General features: G+C 37.3%; 1 protein-coding gene across 1 annotated transcript; it reads left to right on the top strand.

The window, feature by feature from the left end:
* Positions 1-3,949: 3,949 nt before the first annotated feature.
* On the top strand, positions 3,950-4,387 carry LOC127899346 (uncharacterized). Its single transcript, XM_052432703.1, has one exon. It carries the CDS (start codon positions 3,950-3,952, stop codon positions 4,385-4,387), a length of 438 nt encoding a protein of 145 aa, XP_052288663.1.
* The last annotated feature ends 11,814 nt before the right edge of the window (positions 4,388-16,201 follow it).

Below are 16,201 nucleotides of genomic sequence, written 5' to 3'. Positions count from 1 at the left end.
TACATCCAATAGTTTAAAACCTTCAACTTTAATAACTTTTTTCATATTAGGGTTTAACCGACGTTGCGTTTCCCTAGCATGTTTATTATTTTCATTAAGATAAATGTAATGCATGTAATCCACTAGGTTTATGCCTTCTATGTCAGTTATAATCCATCCTAATGCCTCTTTTTGCTCTCTTAGAACACCCAATAACTTACTCTTTTGCTTGTTGTCAAGAGAAGATAAGATGATTACAGGCAAATTGTTTTCTTTTTCTAGGAATGCATACTTCAAAGTTTCAGGTAATGGTTTGAGCTCAGGCTTTGATGGTGATTCCAATGAGGGGTTATGTTTCTTCCATGATGGTGTTAGTTGCTCTATTATTGACTTCCAGTTATTCGTATCCATAGACATTGATGAATTGAGTAAGGCATTGACCTTGTCAATTGATTTGTTGATATCAAAATTCAAGTCAAAGTGAGTTAAACATATTTGTAAAAGAACTTTACTATAGTAAGAAGGAAAAGTATAATCAACTAACTCTTCAATTAAATCGACTCAGTCCTGCATTAAATGTGGGCATTGCCGATTACATCCTACAGAAGCATCTAATGCACCTTCAATCAATTCAGTTCCACTGATAGATTCTCCAACTCGCCAATACTATGCCCATCTGCCTTGGTGGAAAGAACCTTTCGCAGAAGTCGATAGCGATGTTGACAACATGTCTCCCTCTAATAGCCGTTGATGATCTTATTTATGAGTCTTGTGATTACTGCTTCTTTAAGTTTTTGTTTGCTTGTAATAATTGTTTTTGCTTTTACAAAAACAAAACATCTACTTTTCTAAAAGCTTGCTTTTACTTTTGCTTTGTAATCATGTTGTCGAATGTTTGCTTTTTCTTATGTGGGTGTCGGTATTTCTGAAAATGGGATTTTTGAACAAGTGCAATCTTTACCACTTTTACACTTGATGGAGAGATGAGGTTTTTTGCAGGCACTTTTGAATGGCTGGTTGTTTTCCATTAGATCCTTGAAAAACTCTTTTTGTTCACAAAATTTTTCTAAATAATTTACTGTTAACTGATAGATTTTCCCTAAAGAAAGGTTGGCTATATCCAGCTGATGAATAGTGAATTGTCTCTGTAATTCTGGCTGGATTTCTTTAGGAAGAGATGCTACGAAGACGTGCTTTAACAAAGGATCATTAAAGCCATTAAGCTTGTAGTACATCGTAGACATTCTTTTCTAGTGGAAGTCAAGATCTTTTACTTGCAGAGAACAACACTTCATTTGATGGAATTCTCATCGTGTTTGTTCATTTGCAGTAGTAGCTTCTCCAAGAAATTATTCATAAATGATACTAAAAACTTGAGGGATTTCAGCTTGGACCAACTGAAGTTGTCTGTATTGACCAAGACTTTTAAACCAATCTCTTAAAGATCCAGTAAATCGAGAACTGAACTCTTTAGGGACTGTTTGAGATGTTGCTCCAGTTCTGAGCATTTGAACATCTATACATGCTGAAAATTCTTGGAATAAGACTGGCCATTTGACTTTCGGGATGCTGTCAAAGGTAAACAATGGGCCATTTGAAGGTTTAGGAGGATTGTCATGGGAAGGTGTAGTGGGGTTGGTATCTGATTCTACTTCTTCAACAATCGGTGTTGTTGGAGGGGGAGATGAAGGAGATGGATCATTGGACCTTGTAGAGAGTTGAACCATATGCAGTTTAGAGATATCAGCCAAATCTACTTCAAAGTCTGAAGAAAGAGGGGATTTTTTTTAGGATTCGTCAGAGGATTCTTGATCAGAAGAAGTATCTTCTGACTCAAATGAATGAGAATAAACTTGGGACGACTGGTATCAGAGGCAAGCCTACCGTAGAGGTGGTATCATTAGTAATGTCAAATAATATTATTTGATTTTCTAGAAGAAGATTACACAAATATGGAAACATCTTCATCATCAATTTTAATTCCTTCATTGTCTTCATCTCATATCTCTCTTTCCTTTACCTTATCTCTTCCAAAATCATGTTCAAAATACGTAGCTTCCAAAATTGAAAATTTTGTTGAGTATTCTTATATCCTTGAGTCTGCCTAAATCAATGAATCTCAGTTTCCCATCATGAGTCCTTACAATCTCTACAAACAAAAAACTTCTTTCACCAGAAGTATCCAAAGCTTGATCTCCACCAAAAGACTACTCCTAAAAGAATATATTTAGTCTTCTAGACTGGATCAATGTGCTTTACAAGCCTTTCAAAGTGAGCAGTACGTCACTTTAGAAATACCCCCAGATCTCGTAACAAACTGGAAACGAGAGGGGTATACACATCTCCATCTTGGTGGTGTTAGATTGATTCTAACCCTCCATGGTAGAAAATGTTTACTTGTTACAGCCAGAATTGCTCTCCTAGACACCAGGTTCAAACAGTACCAACATGCTGTTGTAGGAACCGTCCTAACCACACTTCATGCTGGCAGTGTCTTATTAACCTTTTACCCAAATTTCAAACTCTCTCTTGAGGATCCCAATCTTCCAACAACCCTTAAAGTCCAAATCCAGCTCTAAAGAGCAAAACAAACACCCACATCAAAGATTGCAACCCTCCATCACCAAATAGTGTATCGATTACAGAATCATGCACTAGATCTTCATACACCTCACACTACATCTGATGCATTAATGATCCTTGCAGACACAGACACAATTCCAACCATCATCCAAATTCCCAAACAAATACAGAAACAAAAATTGTTCAAACTTATGCCTCTTGAATGGTTAACCAACTACGAGCATTTCCACCAAAATTATGAACCAGTTCAAACAACAGAAGCCACGTTTGAAAGACGACAAAATGGTCAAGTCAAACTATCTTTTCAAACACCTGAAACCAAGCCTGTTTCAGACACTTCACAGCTTTCCTACACTGCTATGATTACAGCAGTGCAAACTGGTCAAGAAAAGAAACTTCCCATTTATGATTTCTCATCAGAAGGATATCTAGATAAAATCAATGGTCAGTTCTTATGGGATGTTCCTGAAGCCCATATGTGCAACCTGGATTGTCCTTGCTTGGATGATACGGATGTTGATGACGAATTGGAAGTTATGAGGAGAAAGAAAAATAAGAAGAAAAAATTCTCTCATCCAAAAACATCTTGCAAATCCTTTCTTCCACAACCTTCACCAGATCCCAAACCTCATGTCCATACCATAAGATCATGCCTTATGTTTTCAAGTCAATCTTATGAGGAATCATTCCCTCAACTTGAAAAACAGACAAACACACAAACCTGGGTTGTCTCAAAACCTTTTGTCCAATCCCCAGTTACAGCCTCTGGGCAACCTGAAGAGCCAAAACAGTATGAAGCTGTTTTAAATTGGCAAACCAAAAATGCCAATGCTCAGAATCAAACTCTTCAACAACTCGGTAAGAAAATTGAGCACGTTGCTAGTCAAGTCTCTCAGACTGAAATTAAAGTTGATTCAATCAACAATCGTCTTGATCAGATGTCATCCATCTACAAGATCGTATCTCTGAGCTAGATACCGATCTCAAACGAATGATCAACAACCACATATGGGGTCTAAAATTTAATAAAAAAGAAGCAGAGATCAGAAAGCTCAAAGCTGAATTGACAAGAATTGATGCTGAAAAGACTTGACTTTCCCTTTTTACTCAAACACAAACCCCACCGGTACCTTCTCTGATCTTTGAAACTTATTCACCTATCTACACACCATCCAGACCTCAACAACCTGTTTACAATTAGTTCTTTGGATTCTCACACCTTCAACCAACTCCTCAACCAAAGCCATCTTCACCTAAAAAATAAAAATCCAAAGTCAAGATCTCAGAACCAAAGTCAAAAGCCACTTCATCTTCATCTATTCCTCTGGTACCACCAGAAGATTCACCAAAAGCCACTCCTGAGCCTACCAAAAAAGAAAAAGGCCCAATGGATCAGTATCATTATCATACTGTCCAAAACACATCTTCTGACTCCTCTGAGCTAGAACCAGTCTATGAGTCAAACCCATCAAAGTCCAACCCGTCTTCATCTTCCTCATCCATAAACTCAGTCGGTACCTCCACTGACTCTGAATCTGAATATGCTGACATTACAAGCATATTAATGGCCACCAAAACTAAAGATCCAAGTACTTCAACTGCCACACCTATTGTTGAAGACAGCTCTTCTGATGCTGAAAATAAAGCATCTCCAACAGAACCAGAGCCATCAATGCCTCCCCTAGTTCCTGATCACTCAACAAAACCATCTTCAGCCTCTTGGTTCACTTTTGATGACATTCCTCGTCATAAATGGCCTGCTCAGCTTCAAGAATTTGCCGCATGGATTGATCTCCAAGGAACCAAACCTAATGCTCAACCTTAAGCTGTTCTCCGTGAATTTATGGCCCGATCAACGGGTTATTTATATGATTGGTTAGAAAGCTTGGGAGAATACCGTCAGCTCCAATTCATGCAATCTCCAATTGGCACAGCACTTAATATCATTCATGAACAATTCATTGGTGAAAAAATTGCTTCCACTGATGCAGACAGAAAAGAGTATCACCAGATGAAGTGCTGCTCGCTCAAAAGACACCTTTTAGAATCTCATTACAAAATGATAAGTATATTTTTTATAAGTTGAATGGGTTCAATGAGCCATCTCTCAAACATGTCTTCATAGCCTCACTTCCTTCCGAGTTACAACTTGATCTCCAAAAAAAACTCACAGTCACTAATCTCGACATAGCTGATATCTCTCTGGGAAAGATTTTCCAAATGGCAATGCTATGTCTCGACAAGATCTGTGAGTAAAAAGAATTTTTCAAATATCTTATGGAAGACAAAAAATCCTTTTCTCAAGCTTGCAAAAAACCCTATCTCAAGATAGAGTGCAACGATGAAAAGAAGTGTGTTTGTCCAACCAAAAAGAAAAGACATTTTCAGAAACACTTCCATAGAAAATCATCCTCCAAGAAACCTCTCCGATATTTCAGGAAAAAGGATGTTTCTCAGTACAGAAAAAAAAAGCACAACCGATGTTTCATCTACAAGATCTGAAACATTCTTCATAAGTCTGCCAAAGCTGTTAGTCTCATACAGCATCTTAAACATTCTTCACTGTTATCTGAAAATGAAGATGTTGAATCAAATTTCTCAGAACAGTCCGAACAAGATGATCAAACTGCTTTCATTATTGCAGAATCTTCTGATTCTGATGATATTTCAGTTATTTCTACAGTTCAAACTGTCAACCATGTTTTAGCCATTCCTTGACCTTCTTTAAAAATGTCAATCCTTCTTTCCAAATTTCATAAAATTGTTCCTGTCATCGGGTTTATTGATATTGGTGCAGATACCAGTATGATTGATCCTTCTGTCCTTTCCTCTGATTGTTAGGAAAAACACTTGAAACTTTTCCGAGCAGTTAATGGAGAAACTTTTGAAACCACTTTGATTACCAAAAAACCCATTGGTATTCAATTCTTTCTTAATTGTATAATTTGGAAAAAGATTGTAACATCCAAACTCCTAGATAAAGATTTACTAATTAGTTTTGACATTCTTTATTTGGTTAAAAACCTATTCCTCACTAGTTCTGGAGTTCGCTACAAGCAAATGTTCTTGCCTTATATAGATACATTGCGTCTGTATGCACTTTCCGAAACACCATCTCCATACAGTCCTATTTCACAGAAGTTCCTGGAGTTTTGTTCAGAAAACCATTCACAGTTCCACCATCCTTCACTTCTTTGGAAAAATGAACAATTCTTCATTCATCTTCCTTTCAAACTCAACGAAGACATAAATCCCACAAAAGCATCACACCCGGGTATGTCTCCTTTAGACCTCCTACTTGCTAAGCAATAATGTTCTCAGTTGCTTCAGCAAGGTCTTATTGAACCTACTGATTCAGATTGGGCTTGTTAAGCCTTCTATGTTGAAAAAAGATCTGAATTAGTTCGTGGTAAAAAGAGGTTAGTTATCGATTACTAGCCAGTTAATTCTTTCCTTAAGGATGATAAGTTCCCCCTTCCAAAAATTCAGACCTTGTTTGTCCATCTTCAAGGGCTTATATATTCTCTAAGTTTGATTTAAAAGCTGGGTTTTGGCAACTTGGTATTTTACCAGTTGACCGCCACAAAACTGCCTTCTGCATCCCTGATGCCCATTATCAGTGGACTATTATGCCTTTTGGTCTTAAGGTCGCTCCTTCATTATTTCAAAAAACCATGACAAAAATCTTCAGTCCTATCCTTCATCATGCTTTGGTATACATTGATGATATCTTATTATTTTCCTCTGACCATGAGAGCCACCACAAGCTCCTTTTGGATTTCTTTCATATTGTGCAGGAACACAAAATCATGCTTTCTGAAAAGAAAAGCAGCATAGCAAAGGAATCAATTGAATTTCTTGGCATGGTGATTAAAGATGGCCATTATCAACCTGGTCCACACATTGCAACTGAATTATTAAAGTTTTCAGACACACATCTCAGCAAAAAGCAGATCCAACAATTCCTCGGGATTGTTAATTATGTCCGTGATTTCATCCCTAAAGTTGCAATCCATACAAGCCAGCTATCCCGCCTGCTCAGAAAACAGTGCCCTCCATGGGGACCAGCACAAACAGATGTTGTCCAATAACTAAAGGCGATAGCCCAGTCACCTCCTCCTCTCTGAATTCCCACAACTGGACAACGCATTCTATAGACTAATGCCAGTGATGATTACTGGAGTGCCATCCTTCTTGAAGAGATCAATGGCGTACGTCACTTCTATGCACATGCAAGCGGACAATTCAAAGACTCTGAAAAGAATTATCATGTGATCTACAAAGAGATTTTCGCGGTCAAAAATGGAATCAAAAAGTTTAAATTTCATCTAATCAGCCATAAATTCCTTATCAACATGCACAACTCCTCTTTTCCTCGAATCTTTGATTTTAAAAATAAGTTGCTGCTTGACAAACAGTTGCTCAACCTAAAAAACTAGTTTGCTAAATATGATTTTACTGTCCAACACATAAAAGGCAAACAGAATCTCATCCTAGACTTCCTTACATGACCGGCTATAAATAAACCCTCACTTATTTCCTCCATTCACACCATCCCAGTTATAGCCATGAACCGTCAACTTCTTTTTAAAGCTCTCAACGAGAGAACCTTCCCCATGAACATTCCTTTTCATTCAGCCTATCAATCCAAGACTTGCAAAGAAATTCCTTTAACAGTATTTCTTCAATGTTCAAAGCAAAAAGCCTGATCGTTTTCCTTCCCTTTGTATGGAAAACTTGTTCCTCATAGGTCTTACCCTGTTTTCCTTAACCATCTGCGAAGATGAGTTATGGTACATGTGGTGCCTCACTACCCTGTATGCTATAAAATTGGTCTTCCCTGTCCAACCAGTCCTCCGCCATCTCACCACTCCTGAATTCTCCCCAGACCTTCTGTGGACTCCCCTTGAATGGTATTCCCCACTCACATGGTGGCGTAAACAACTCAAAAATCTGTGTGCTTTTCACGGATTAGACAAGATGCAAAAATAAGAAGCAGACATGTTCACTGCAGTCTTCATTGTTCATAGACCTTACTTCCAGCACCCAAAAACAAGAGACTTCTGAACACAAGATATGGCCTATAAATGAAAAACGTATCCCCATCCTTATACCCGCATCCATGATCCATCTGTTACCTCTGTTCTCAAGTCATACCTAATGGAACTCAACAATGTTCAACCACCTACCACAAACATCCACCACACCTCTGTTGGACCATCATACACCTTGGAAATTATCCCAAAGACACAAACTTGTACTCCTGGTTCTAGTTCAAGTCCTCAAGGAATCATTGTCATGGAACAACGTCCTGATTACACTAACGTCTTATTCCAAGACGCTCAGGATCCATGGGAAGATTTATAGTCTCCTCTCTATATTGAAAATCCCAACTACACTGTCACAGACCCAGACCCTCCTACTACATCAGCCCCAAAAGAAATGACTAACGCTGATGAAGAAGCCTATCTGCAAGCTGAAGCTTATCTTGATCAAAAATAGATCTGTTGTGCCAAACGCCAATATGAAAAAGAAACTAGCGACGTGTCTCCATCACACTACCCATCCACTCCATGATTGCAGACACGCATGGGAATCTTTAGCTTTTGCTTTTTTAAAGTTTGCTTTAATAATTAGAGAAGGGTCATGTCTTGTCTAAAGTGTGTTTTATACTTGTTCTTTTTTGGTTTTGGCGTGGCATGCTTTAATCTTTCTACTTTTGTAAAAGATAAGGGCCCCACCTTATCGCTCCTTCCTCAAGTTCTCTATATAAGGATCTCTCTATCCTTTTGTAAGGCAGGAGTTAATCAGAAATAAAATTCAGCTTTTCTTCACATCATGTTTCTCTAAAAACTTTTCTCTCTTCTAGGACTCAAAGAAATTATTTGGGTTAATAATGATACGCTCACCTCTAATTTTCTAAACTGAGTATGCTCTGCACTTACCTTAAGCCTAAGGATCCTGTGCATCAGAAAGGTCCTGTTTTATCCTCAAAAACTGATTTTTTAAAATGAAATTATTTTCTCACAACGTTCACCCTCTTTAAAGGCCAAGAGTGCCGTGTCTTCGGGTGGTATCGTGAAAACTATTTTCAAATATGATTTTCGGTTTTGGTATTTGACGGATAAGTGTATATCGGCTGGAAACCAGAGCTTATAGGCTATTGGCCCAAAGGACAGACTTTGTTCTATTATAGATCTGGTGTAACAACGCCACGTACATCTACCGACTGGTATCAGTTGGTGGTATTTGATAGACTGGTGGTGGCTATGTTGTTTCAGGTTTGTTGGGTTTTTGCTTAGGTGGAGCTGGAGTTGGGGTTTGTCTGTACAAAGTATGAGACAGTCCAAAAAATTTAGCATAATCTACTAGCTGACGGGAGGAAAATGGTGTATAAAACGGTTGATATGTGTTGAATATTAGTGTATGGAGAGGTAGGGTAGGAGATTTTACAAATAAGGAAGGTTGTTGCAAGTATCTGCATCTATTCTGGCTAGTTTAGCTTTTAGCCTTCTGATCTCGACTTCTTTTTGGTTGAATTCTAGACCCAATATCTGTTTTGAATCATCATCTGAAGTTCTGAATCAAGCTGAGAGACTTGATGTTGCAGATTGAGGTATATTTGTTCAAGTTAAGCTGTGATTTTATCAACTTTGGTGTCAGTCTGTTTGACTTGAGATGCAACCCTTTCAATCTTGTCATCAAGGGTTCTAAAAGCTGAATTTTGTGCTCTGGCGTTCTATGCCTGCTGGTTTAGAACGGCTTCAAAAGGTCTTGGTTTTTCAAGTTGACCTGTCAGTGTTACTAGAGACTAGACAAAAGGTTTAGTGACAACCTTTGTCTGAATATTTGTCTTGTTTTCCAAAAGTGGAAATTGCTCTTGGTACGAGCTAAATGAAAACATCATGCAAGACTAAATTGGCTACATATTAGGCTGATTAGCCTCTTGTCTGCATGTTTTTTTGCTGATACTCCTTTTGAATGAGCCTTAACCTTTCTTATAGATCGCCAAAGGAGTTGTATCATCTGGATCATCAGGAGGCAGAGGAGGCCTTTGTTGGCATGGTTCCATCTTATGACTTTTCTTTTTTTGACGTCTGGACTGTCTGTTAAAGTCATCATCATCTTCTTCTTCAAAGCATGGACAGCTGGATCACACATATGAGACCCTAGAACATCCCATAAAAAGTGCCCATTAATCTTATCCGGGTAAATTGGATAGCCATCAGAAGCAAATCCATGGATCAGAATGTTTTCTTGTGCTGTTGGAACAGCCGTAATCATAGAAGAGTAAGAGAAATAATCTTTGGATGGTGTTTGTTCAGTGGGTGGCTGAAATGTCATATAACCGTTCCATCAGCTCTTTTTTCAAAGAGAGCGTTAGAAGTTTGAACAGCTTGGGAATTCTGGTGAAATGTTTCATAATTGAATAGCCATTCAAGAGGCATAAACTTTTGCTTTTGAATCTTTCTAGGGATTTAGACCATAGAAGGGATGGTTTCTGAATCAGCAAGAATCATAAGGGCATCAGTTGATGTTTGTGGGGTAGGAAGGTTAAGTACATGGTTTTGTAGTCGGTACACCAGCTGGTGGTGTAATGTTGCCATTTTTGAAGAAACTGTTTGTTCACCTCCTTGGAGTTGGATCTAAACTTTTAAGGTTGTGGGAAGATTGGGGTCATCAAGAGAGAGGTTAAAATTAGGATAAAATGTCAAAAGAACACTTCCTGCATGTAGAGTAGTCAGGACAGTTCCAATGACTGCATGTTGGTACTCTTTGAACCGGGTGTCTAGCAGTGCTAGTCGGGCGGTGACTGGTAACCCTTTTCTACCATGAAGAGTAAGAATCAATCGAACTCCACCAAGATGGAGATGAATATATCCTTCTCTTTTCCAATGGGAGACAAGATCCGTTGGAATCTCTAAGGTGACATACTGTTCCAATTGTGTTGCTTGAAGAGTACACTGGTCCAATCGAGATGACTAGACATATTCTTTAGGAGCAGGTCTTTTGGTTGATATCAATGTCCTAACACTCTGGGTAAAGGAATTGGACCTTTGATATAGTGTATTGGACTAACAAGGGGCATAGAAGACTCACTGATTTGAGCTGAATCAAGAATATAAGAATATTCAACAAGGTTTTCTATTTTGGAGGCGAGGTGTTTAGTACAGGTTTTTGGAAGAGAAAGAAATGAAGAAAGAGTAACAGGAGCAAGATTTTCTGAACTGTTAGATGAAGAAGATATTAGAGAAATTTTTCCCTCTATTCACCAATTAAAACGAACATATCTCATATTTACCACTTCTTTTAAGGACAAACTTCTGGCTCTGATACCACTCGGACAACCACTACCACCCAAAAGGGGAAGCCACTCCTTGGCTGCTGAATAGAATAAACTGTGCTCTTATTTTCAAAAGATCATGACTCCCATCAGGATCTAGTTTCCCACTTTCTCAAGATAGTGGAATCACATGGCATTATGTTTTCTGACAAAAAGAGCATCCTAGGTCAGGACTCTGTAGAATTTTTTGGCATGGTCATTAAAGATGACCATTGTCCACATATAGCTCAAGATACAACAATTTCTGGGCATTTTGAATTATCTTCGGGATTTTTTCCCTTATCTGACTATTCACACCAGCCAATTGTCAAAAATGCTTAAAAAATCTGCTCCACCATGGGGTCCCTCTCAGATTGCTGCAGTTCAACATCTGAAAAAGATTACTCAGCATCCACTTCCACTAAAGATCCCTACTAAAGACAACGCATTCTTTAAATAGACCCAAGTGATGAGTACTGGGGAGCAGTACTTTTGGAAAAGCTTGACGGAAAAGAATCTTATTGTGCTCATGCCAGTGGTCAGTTCAAAAAATCAAAAAAATATTATCACGTAATCTACAAAGAAATCTTAGTCGTAAAGTATGGAATTCAAAAGTTTGAATTTCATCTGATTGGCTATAATTTTCTTGTAAAATTAGACAACCCCTCTTTTCCGAAGATCCTTAATTTAAAAAATAAGACACTTCCAGACAAACACATTCTCTGTCTTAAGACATGGTTTTCCAAATATGATTTTTCAGTCTAGCATATCAAGGGAGATCAAAATCTGATTCCTGATCTGCTATCCAAACCTCCATCTTCAACTAATCTTACTCTCATATCCTCATCTATTGCAGTACCAGTAATCTTCATGACTTCTTCTTTACCAAACTTAGCTCTTACAAGGAAATCTTTCCCTTGTAATCTCACGTTTTCCAGTCCCTATCAAATCCAAGACTTTGCTAAAAAAAATTGTTTCCGGTACTTCATGAACATGTATCATACTCAGTCATCTAGATTCCCTAGTTTTCACCTTGATCACCTTTTTCTCACAGGACTCACCATCGATCCCTCCAGAGATACCATAAAAGATGAATTGTGGTACCTATGGTACCTCACTGTTTTATATGCTACTAAGCTTATCTTTCCTGTACACGCAATATTCAGTCATCTCACCGACCCAACCAAAGCTCATTCCTTGTTATGGACTCTCTTTGAATTGTTCTCTCCTCTCTCTTGGTGGAGAAAACAACTTAGCCTTATCATAAATCACCATTACCTCAATCTTCGCCTTGATCAAGAAGGTGAACAATTCACCTCAATCTTCATTGTCCATCGTCCCTACTTTCAACATCCTGTTATTAAACTCTTCTAGACACAGGATCAAGCCTATGAGTGGAAAATCATCCCTCATAGTTTTCCCCTGACACATGACCCTGATCTTGTCTCTACTCTGAAAAATTACCTGCTTGAACTAAACCATGTTCAACCCACACCAACTGACATTCAACATACCTCCATCGGTCCATATCATGAACTTATGATCATTCTTATTGCTAAAATGCCCTCACCCAACAATTCACCATCCACTGGAATATTAATTAAGGAAGAAAGACCAGATTATACCAATATTCTTTTCCAAGATTCCCATGATCCTTGGGAATAATTCACTTCAATCATGCATCCTGCAGAAGCATCTAATGCACCTTCAACCAGTCCAGTTCTACCGACAAATTCTCCAACTCGCCAATACTATACCCATCTGCCTTGGTGGAAAGAACATTTCGCAGAAGTCGATAGCGATGTTGACAACCTATCTCCTTCTCATAGCCATTAATGATCTTATCTATGAGTCTCGTGATTGCTGCCTCTTTAAGTTTTAGTTTGCTTGTAATAATTACTTTTGTTTTTACAAAAGCAAAGCATTTACTCTTCTAAAAGCTTGCTTTTACTTTTGCTTTGTAATCATGTTGTCTAATGTTTGCTTTTTCTTTAAGAAAAGTAGGATAGGGGTCATGTCATATCCCTTTCATAATTATGTTTTTACTTTTGAAAAATGAAAAGGGTCATGTCTTATCCTCTCTCCAGGAGTTCTTCTATATAAGAAGAACTTATCTTAATTTGTATTCAAAACTCGTATAAGAATAAAATAAAATCATGTTTTCATAAATGGCATTCTAAGTTTCTTTATTTTCCTCTATTCTCCTTGAAAAACAACAGACTCTCATAATAGTTCATTTTGATCCTGTAACGAGTATGCTCTGCACTCGCCTCTTTGTAGGATCTTGTGCATTAGAAAGTTTTAGGCTATAAATTCCAATGTTCCAACCACAGTTCATCCTATTCAGCAGCCAAGGAGTAGCTTCCCTTTTGGGTGGGGCACTAGTTGAGTGTTATAGGAAAATAAAACTTGTCTACCTAGGTAAGCACATTCTCAATAATACCATGAGGTATTTCATGGATTGATTTGCAAGTTGTAATACAACTAGGGTTGGATGTAATTCTCCCAATCCAAGTTTCACAAATACTGAGTAAGATAAAAAATTTACACTTGCTCTCAAGTCAAACAAAGCATTCACAATTATGTGATTCCTTATACTATATAAAATAGTAAAGGAGCCTAGATCTTTGTATTTTAGAAGAATTTTGTATTGTTTTCTATTAAAAAGACCTTTTCTAAATATGTATATTTCTCTTTTTAGTGCAAAGGTCTTTTAAAAACTTAGGGTAAAAGGGCACTTGTTTTATAGCGTCAAGGGATGTCACACGTACTTGTTTAAAGATCTCCATAATCTCACCTGTGGAATTTCCCTTCTTTGCTTTAGCTAACCTCTGAGGGAATGGAGCTTTATGGAGGTAGTCTCGTGCGTTGCTTTCTAAAGGTACAACTTGAGTTGTCTTTTCCACTAGCATCTCCACTTTATTGTTAATTTCTTTGCCTTTTCGTAAGGTGATGGTGGCTTTGACATCTTCATGTTACTGGGGTGAACTTGTACTAACTTCATCTACTCCCTTAAGATTGGGCATGAGTAACTTGAGAATTTTCTTTTCTCAACGGTCATCATCAAGGTTTGAATTAAAGAAGTAAGTTGACACACTACCTTTTCGAGGTTTGAGACCGATTGGGCTTATGAATTACTACCAGGTCTTAACTGATTCCTTAGCTCATCAATAGTGTGATTTTTTTGTTCCATTGCAAAGTGAGTTAAAGTTTTGAAATTTTGGAGTGCCTTTTTCCCATAGTTTGAGTTGTAAGTAGTTCTAATTCTAATTGTACCGTCTAATTTATGACTTAGAGACTTGAGGAGCTTGGTGAAATAGTTGTTTTGGTAGAGCTAGAGCTATTGTTCTGTTCTGTCAGAATCTTTGAGACCATTAAAAGTTGAGATGGTCTCTCTATCTGGATTGTAATTATTAGAGTAAGGCTTGTAGTTCAGCTACTTTCTCTTCGTAATTATGGCGTTGGCTTGATCTTGACATGAATCATTGTCAAATCGATTGTAAGCATGTGGCTCTGTTGATTTGGCAGCTGTTAATGATGTTACTTGGTGAGAAAGTCTTTCAACTATTTCTTTGACTTCCTTAATTTCCAATCTTGATTCACCAACGTGGACCTCATTTACTCTCTTGATTCACCAATGTGATCAACTTCGCTTTTGGGATTTATCCGCTTATCACATGAAGAAATTCTAAATTTATGTTGCTTTTTTAAACATTAGCTTACCTCCACTTGTCGCCATTAGCATTCTTGCACATGTGGCAATAGTCCCTCCAAGAAGTATTGACATTGGTGTTATTTCTTGTACCCATGATGTGGACACTTCAAGAGTAACCCATTGAATTACTCCCATTAACTCTAAGATTTCCCTGTGAATAGCATTAGCTTTATGCACTAGGAAATATATATTTAAAAATTTAGTTACTGATATGAACCCCGTCAAGAGCTGACGCAACCCTAAGTAATTTAGTCCCCCAAATCGATTATGCACCAGGAATTGAATGGAATCTCGACCCAATACTTAATGAAAGCACGAACCTACAATCAGTTATGGATAGTCTGATTGATAAGTCAAGAGCTTGAATGCCATGGAAATTCGATAAGTTCAAAGTGTTCATAAAGAACCAAAGAGAATTAACTCTCTCACCAATCGCATCAAAACTTATCTCTATTTATTGGATACGAGTACATTATATAAGGTTGATTACAAGAATTTTTGAAAATAAATCCTAAACCAAAAATAAAATCAAAATCTGAATCTAAACAAATAGGAAAGAATCTAAATCAAATCAGAATCCTAATATATGCAAACAGAAAAGAATCTAAATTAAATCAGAATTTTAATCTAAGTAAATAGGAAAGAATCTCAATCAAATAAGGATCCTAATTAGCTTAAATGCCTTACATCAATTAAAATGGAAACTAGGTGATTAATATAGAAATAATTGATTTGCTTCCCTAATAGCCTCCTCAAGAAACGGGAAAGTATCTGAAAAAGGAAAATAATATATTTTCCCGCCATAACTTGCAAGCCAACTCCCTATTTAATGGAAGTGATTATTTGGAAACTTCAAGAGTCTGAATCATGTATTTATCATGTGCGATTCCTTTAACGGGCCTCCACGAATTTGTTTAAGCCCAAGTTACTTGAATCAATCCATTAAGCGCTTCTTTGAATTTCTTTGTTCGAGCTCTTGCAACTGGTCCGACGGGAACTTGAGTAGGATCTGAATATGCCTCATCCTATGTGCTTGTGATAGTTTTATCCTTAATCTCATCAGTTACTATTGTTCCTATGATGTGATACTATTAGAACACAATAACCTGAACAAAAATAAGCTCTATCTTTTAGAGAAAATGGAAATAAACTCAATTTACACCTTCACCTAAAAATTTTTCATATTTAAAATATTGACAAACAACATGAAATCATTTAAATAATTGTAAAGGTCTTCATTTTCTAGGCCATAAAATGATGGGAGATAATTTAGCACATTAGTTTTTAACTCGAAAGTCGTAACAGCTATATTTGGGTATCTTATACATGATGCATTCAAATTAGCTAATGGACTAAAGTAATCCTTGAATGGCCTCTGATGTGATGCTTGTGCTTGTTGTTGCACTAAATCCATTTCAATGTTATCCACAATTTTACCCTGTGATGCAATGTGACTCAATGTGCATAGTGTCTTTTGTAGTTAAAGGTCTATAGGTTCTAGATTATGTGATTATGACCTTCAACCATGCATGGAAAGAAAATTAAAAACAATACTAATGAAAATAAAACGAAATGAGAAGTTATGATACTGACCTTAGTAC

Source organism: Citrus sinensis, chromosome 8 (assembly GCF_022201045.2).
Source record: "Citrus sinensis cultivar Valencia sweet orange chromosome 8, DVS_A1.0, whole genome shotgun sequence".
In the NCBI taxonomy this organism is placed as follows: Eukaryota; Viridiplantae; Streptophyta; class Magnoliopsida; order Sapindales; family Rutaceae; genus Citrus; species Citrus sinensis.
Note: the sequence above shows the minus strand (reverse complement) of the source record. Positions and strands in the feature narration are given on the sequence as shown.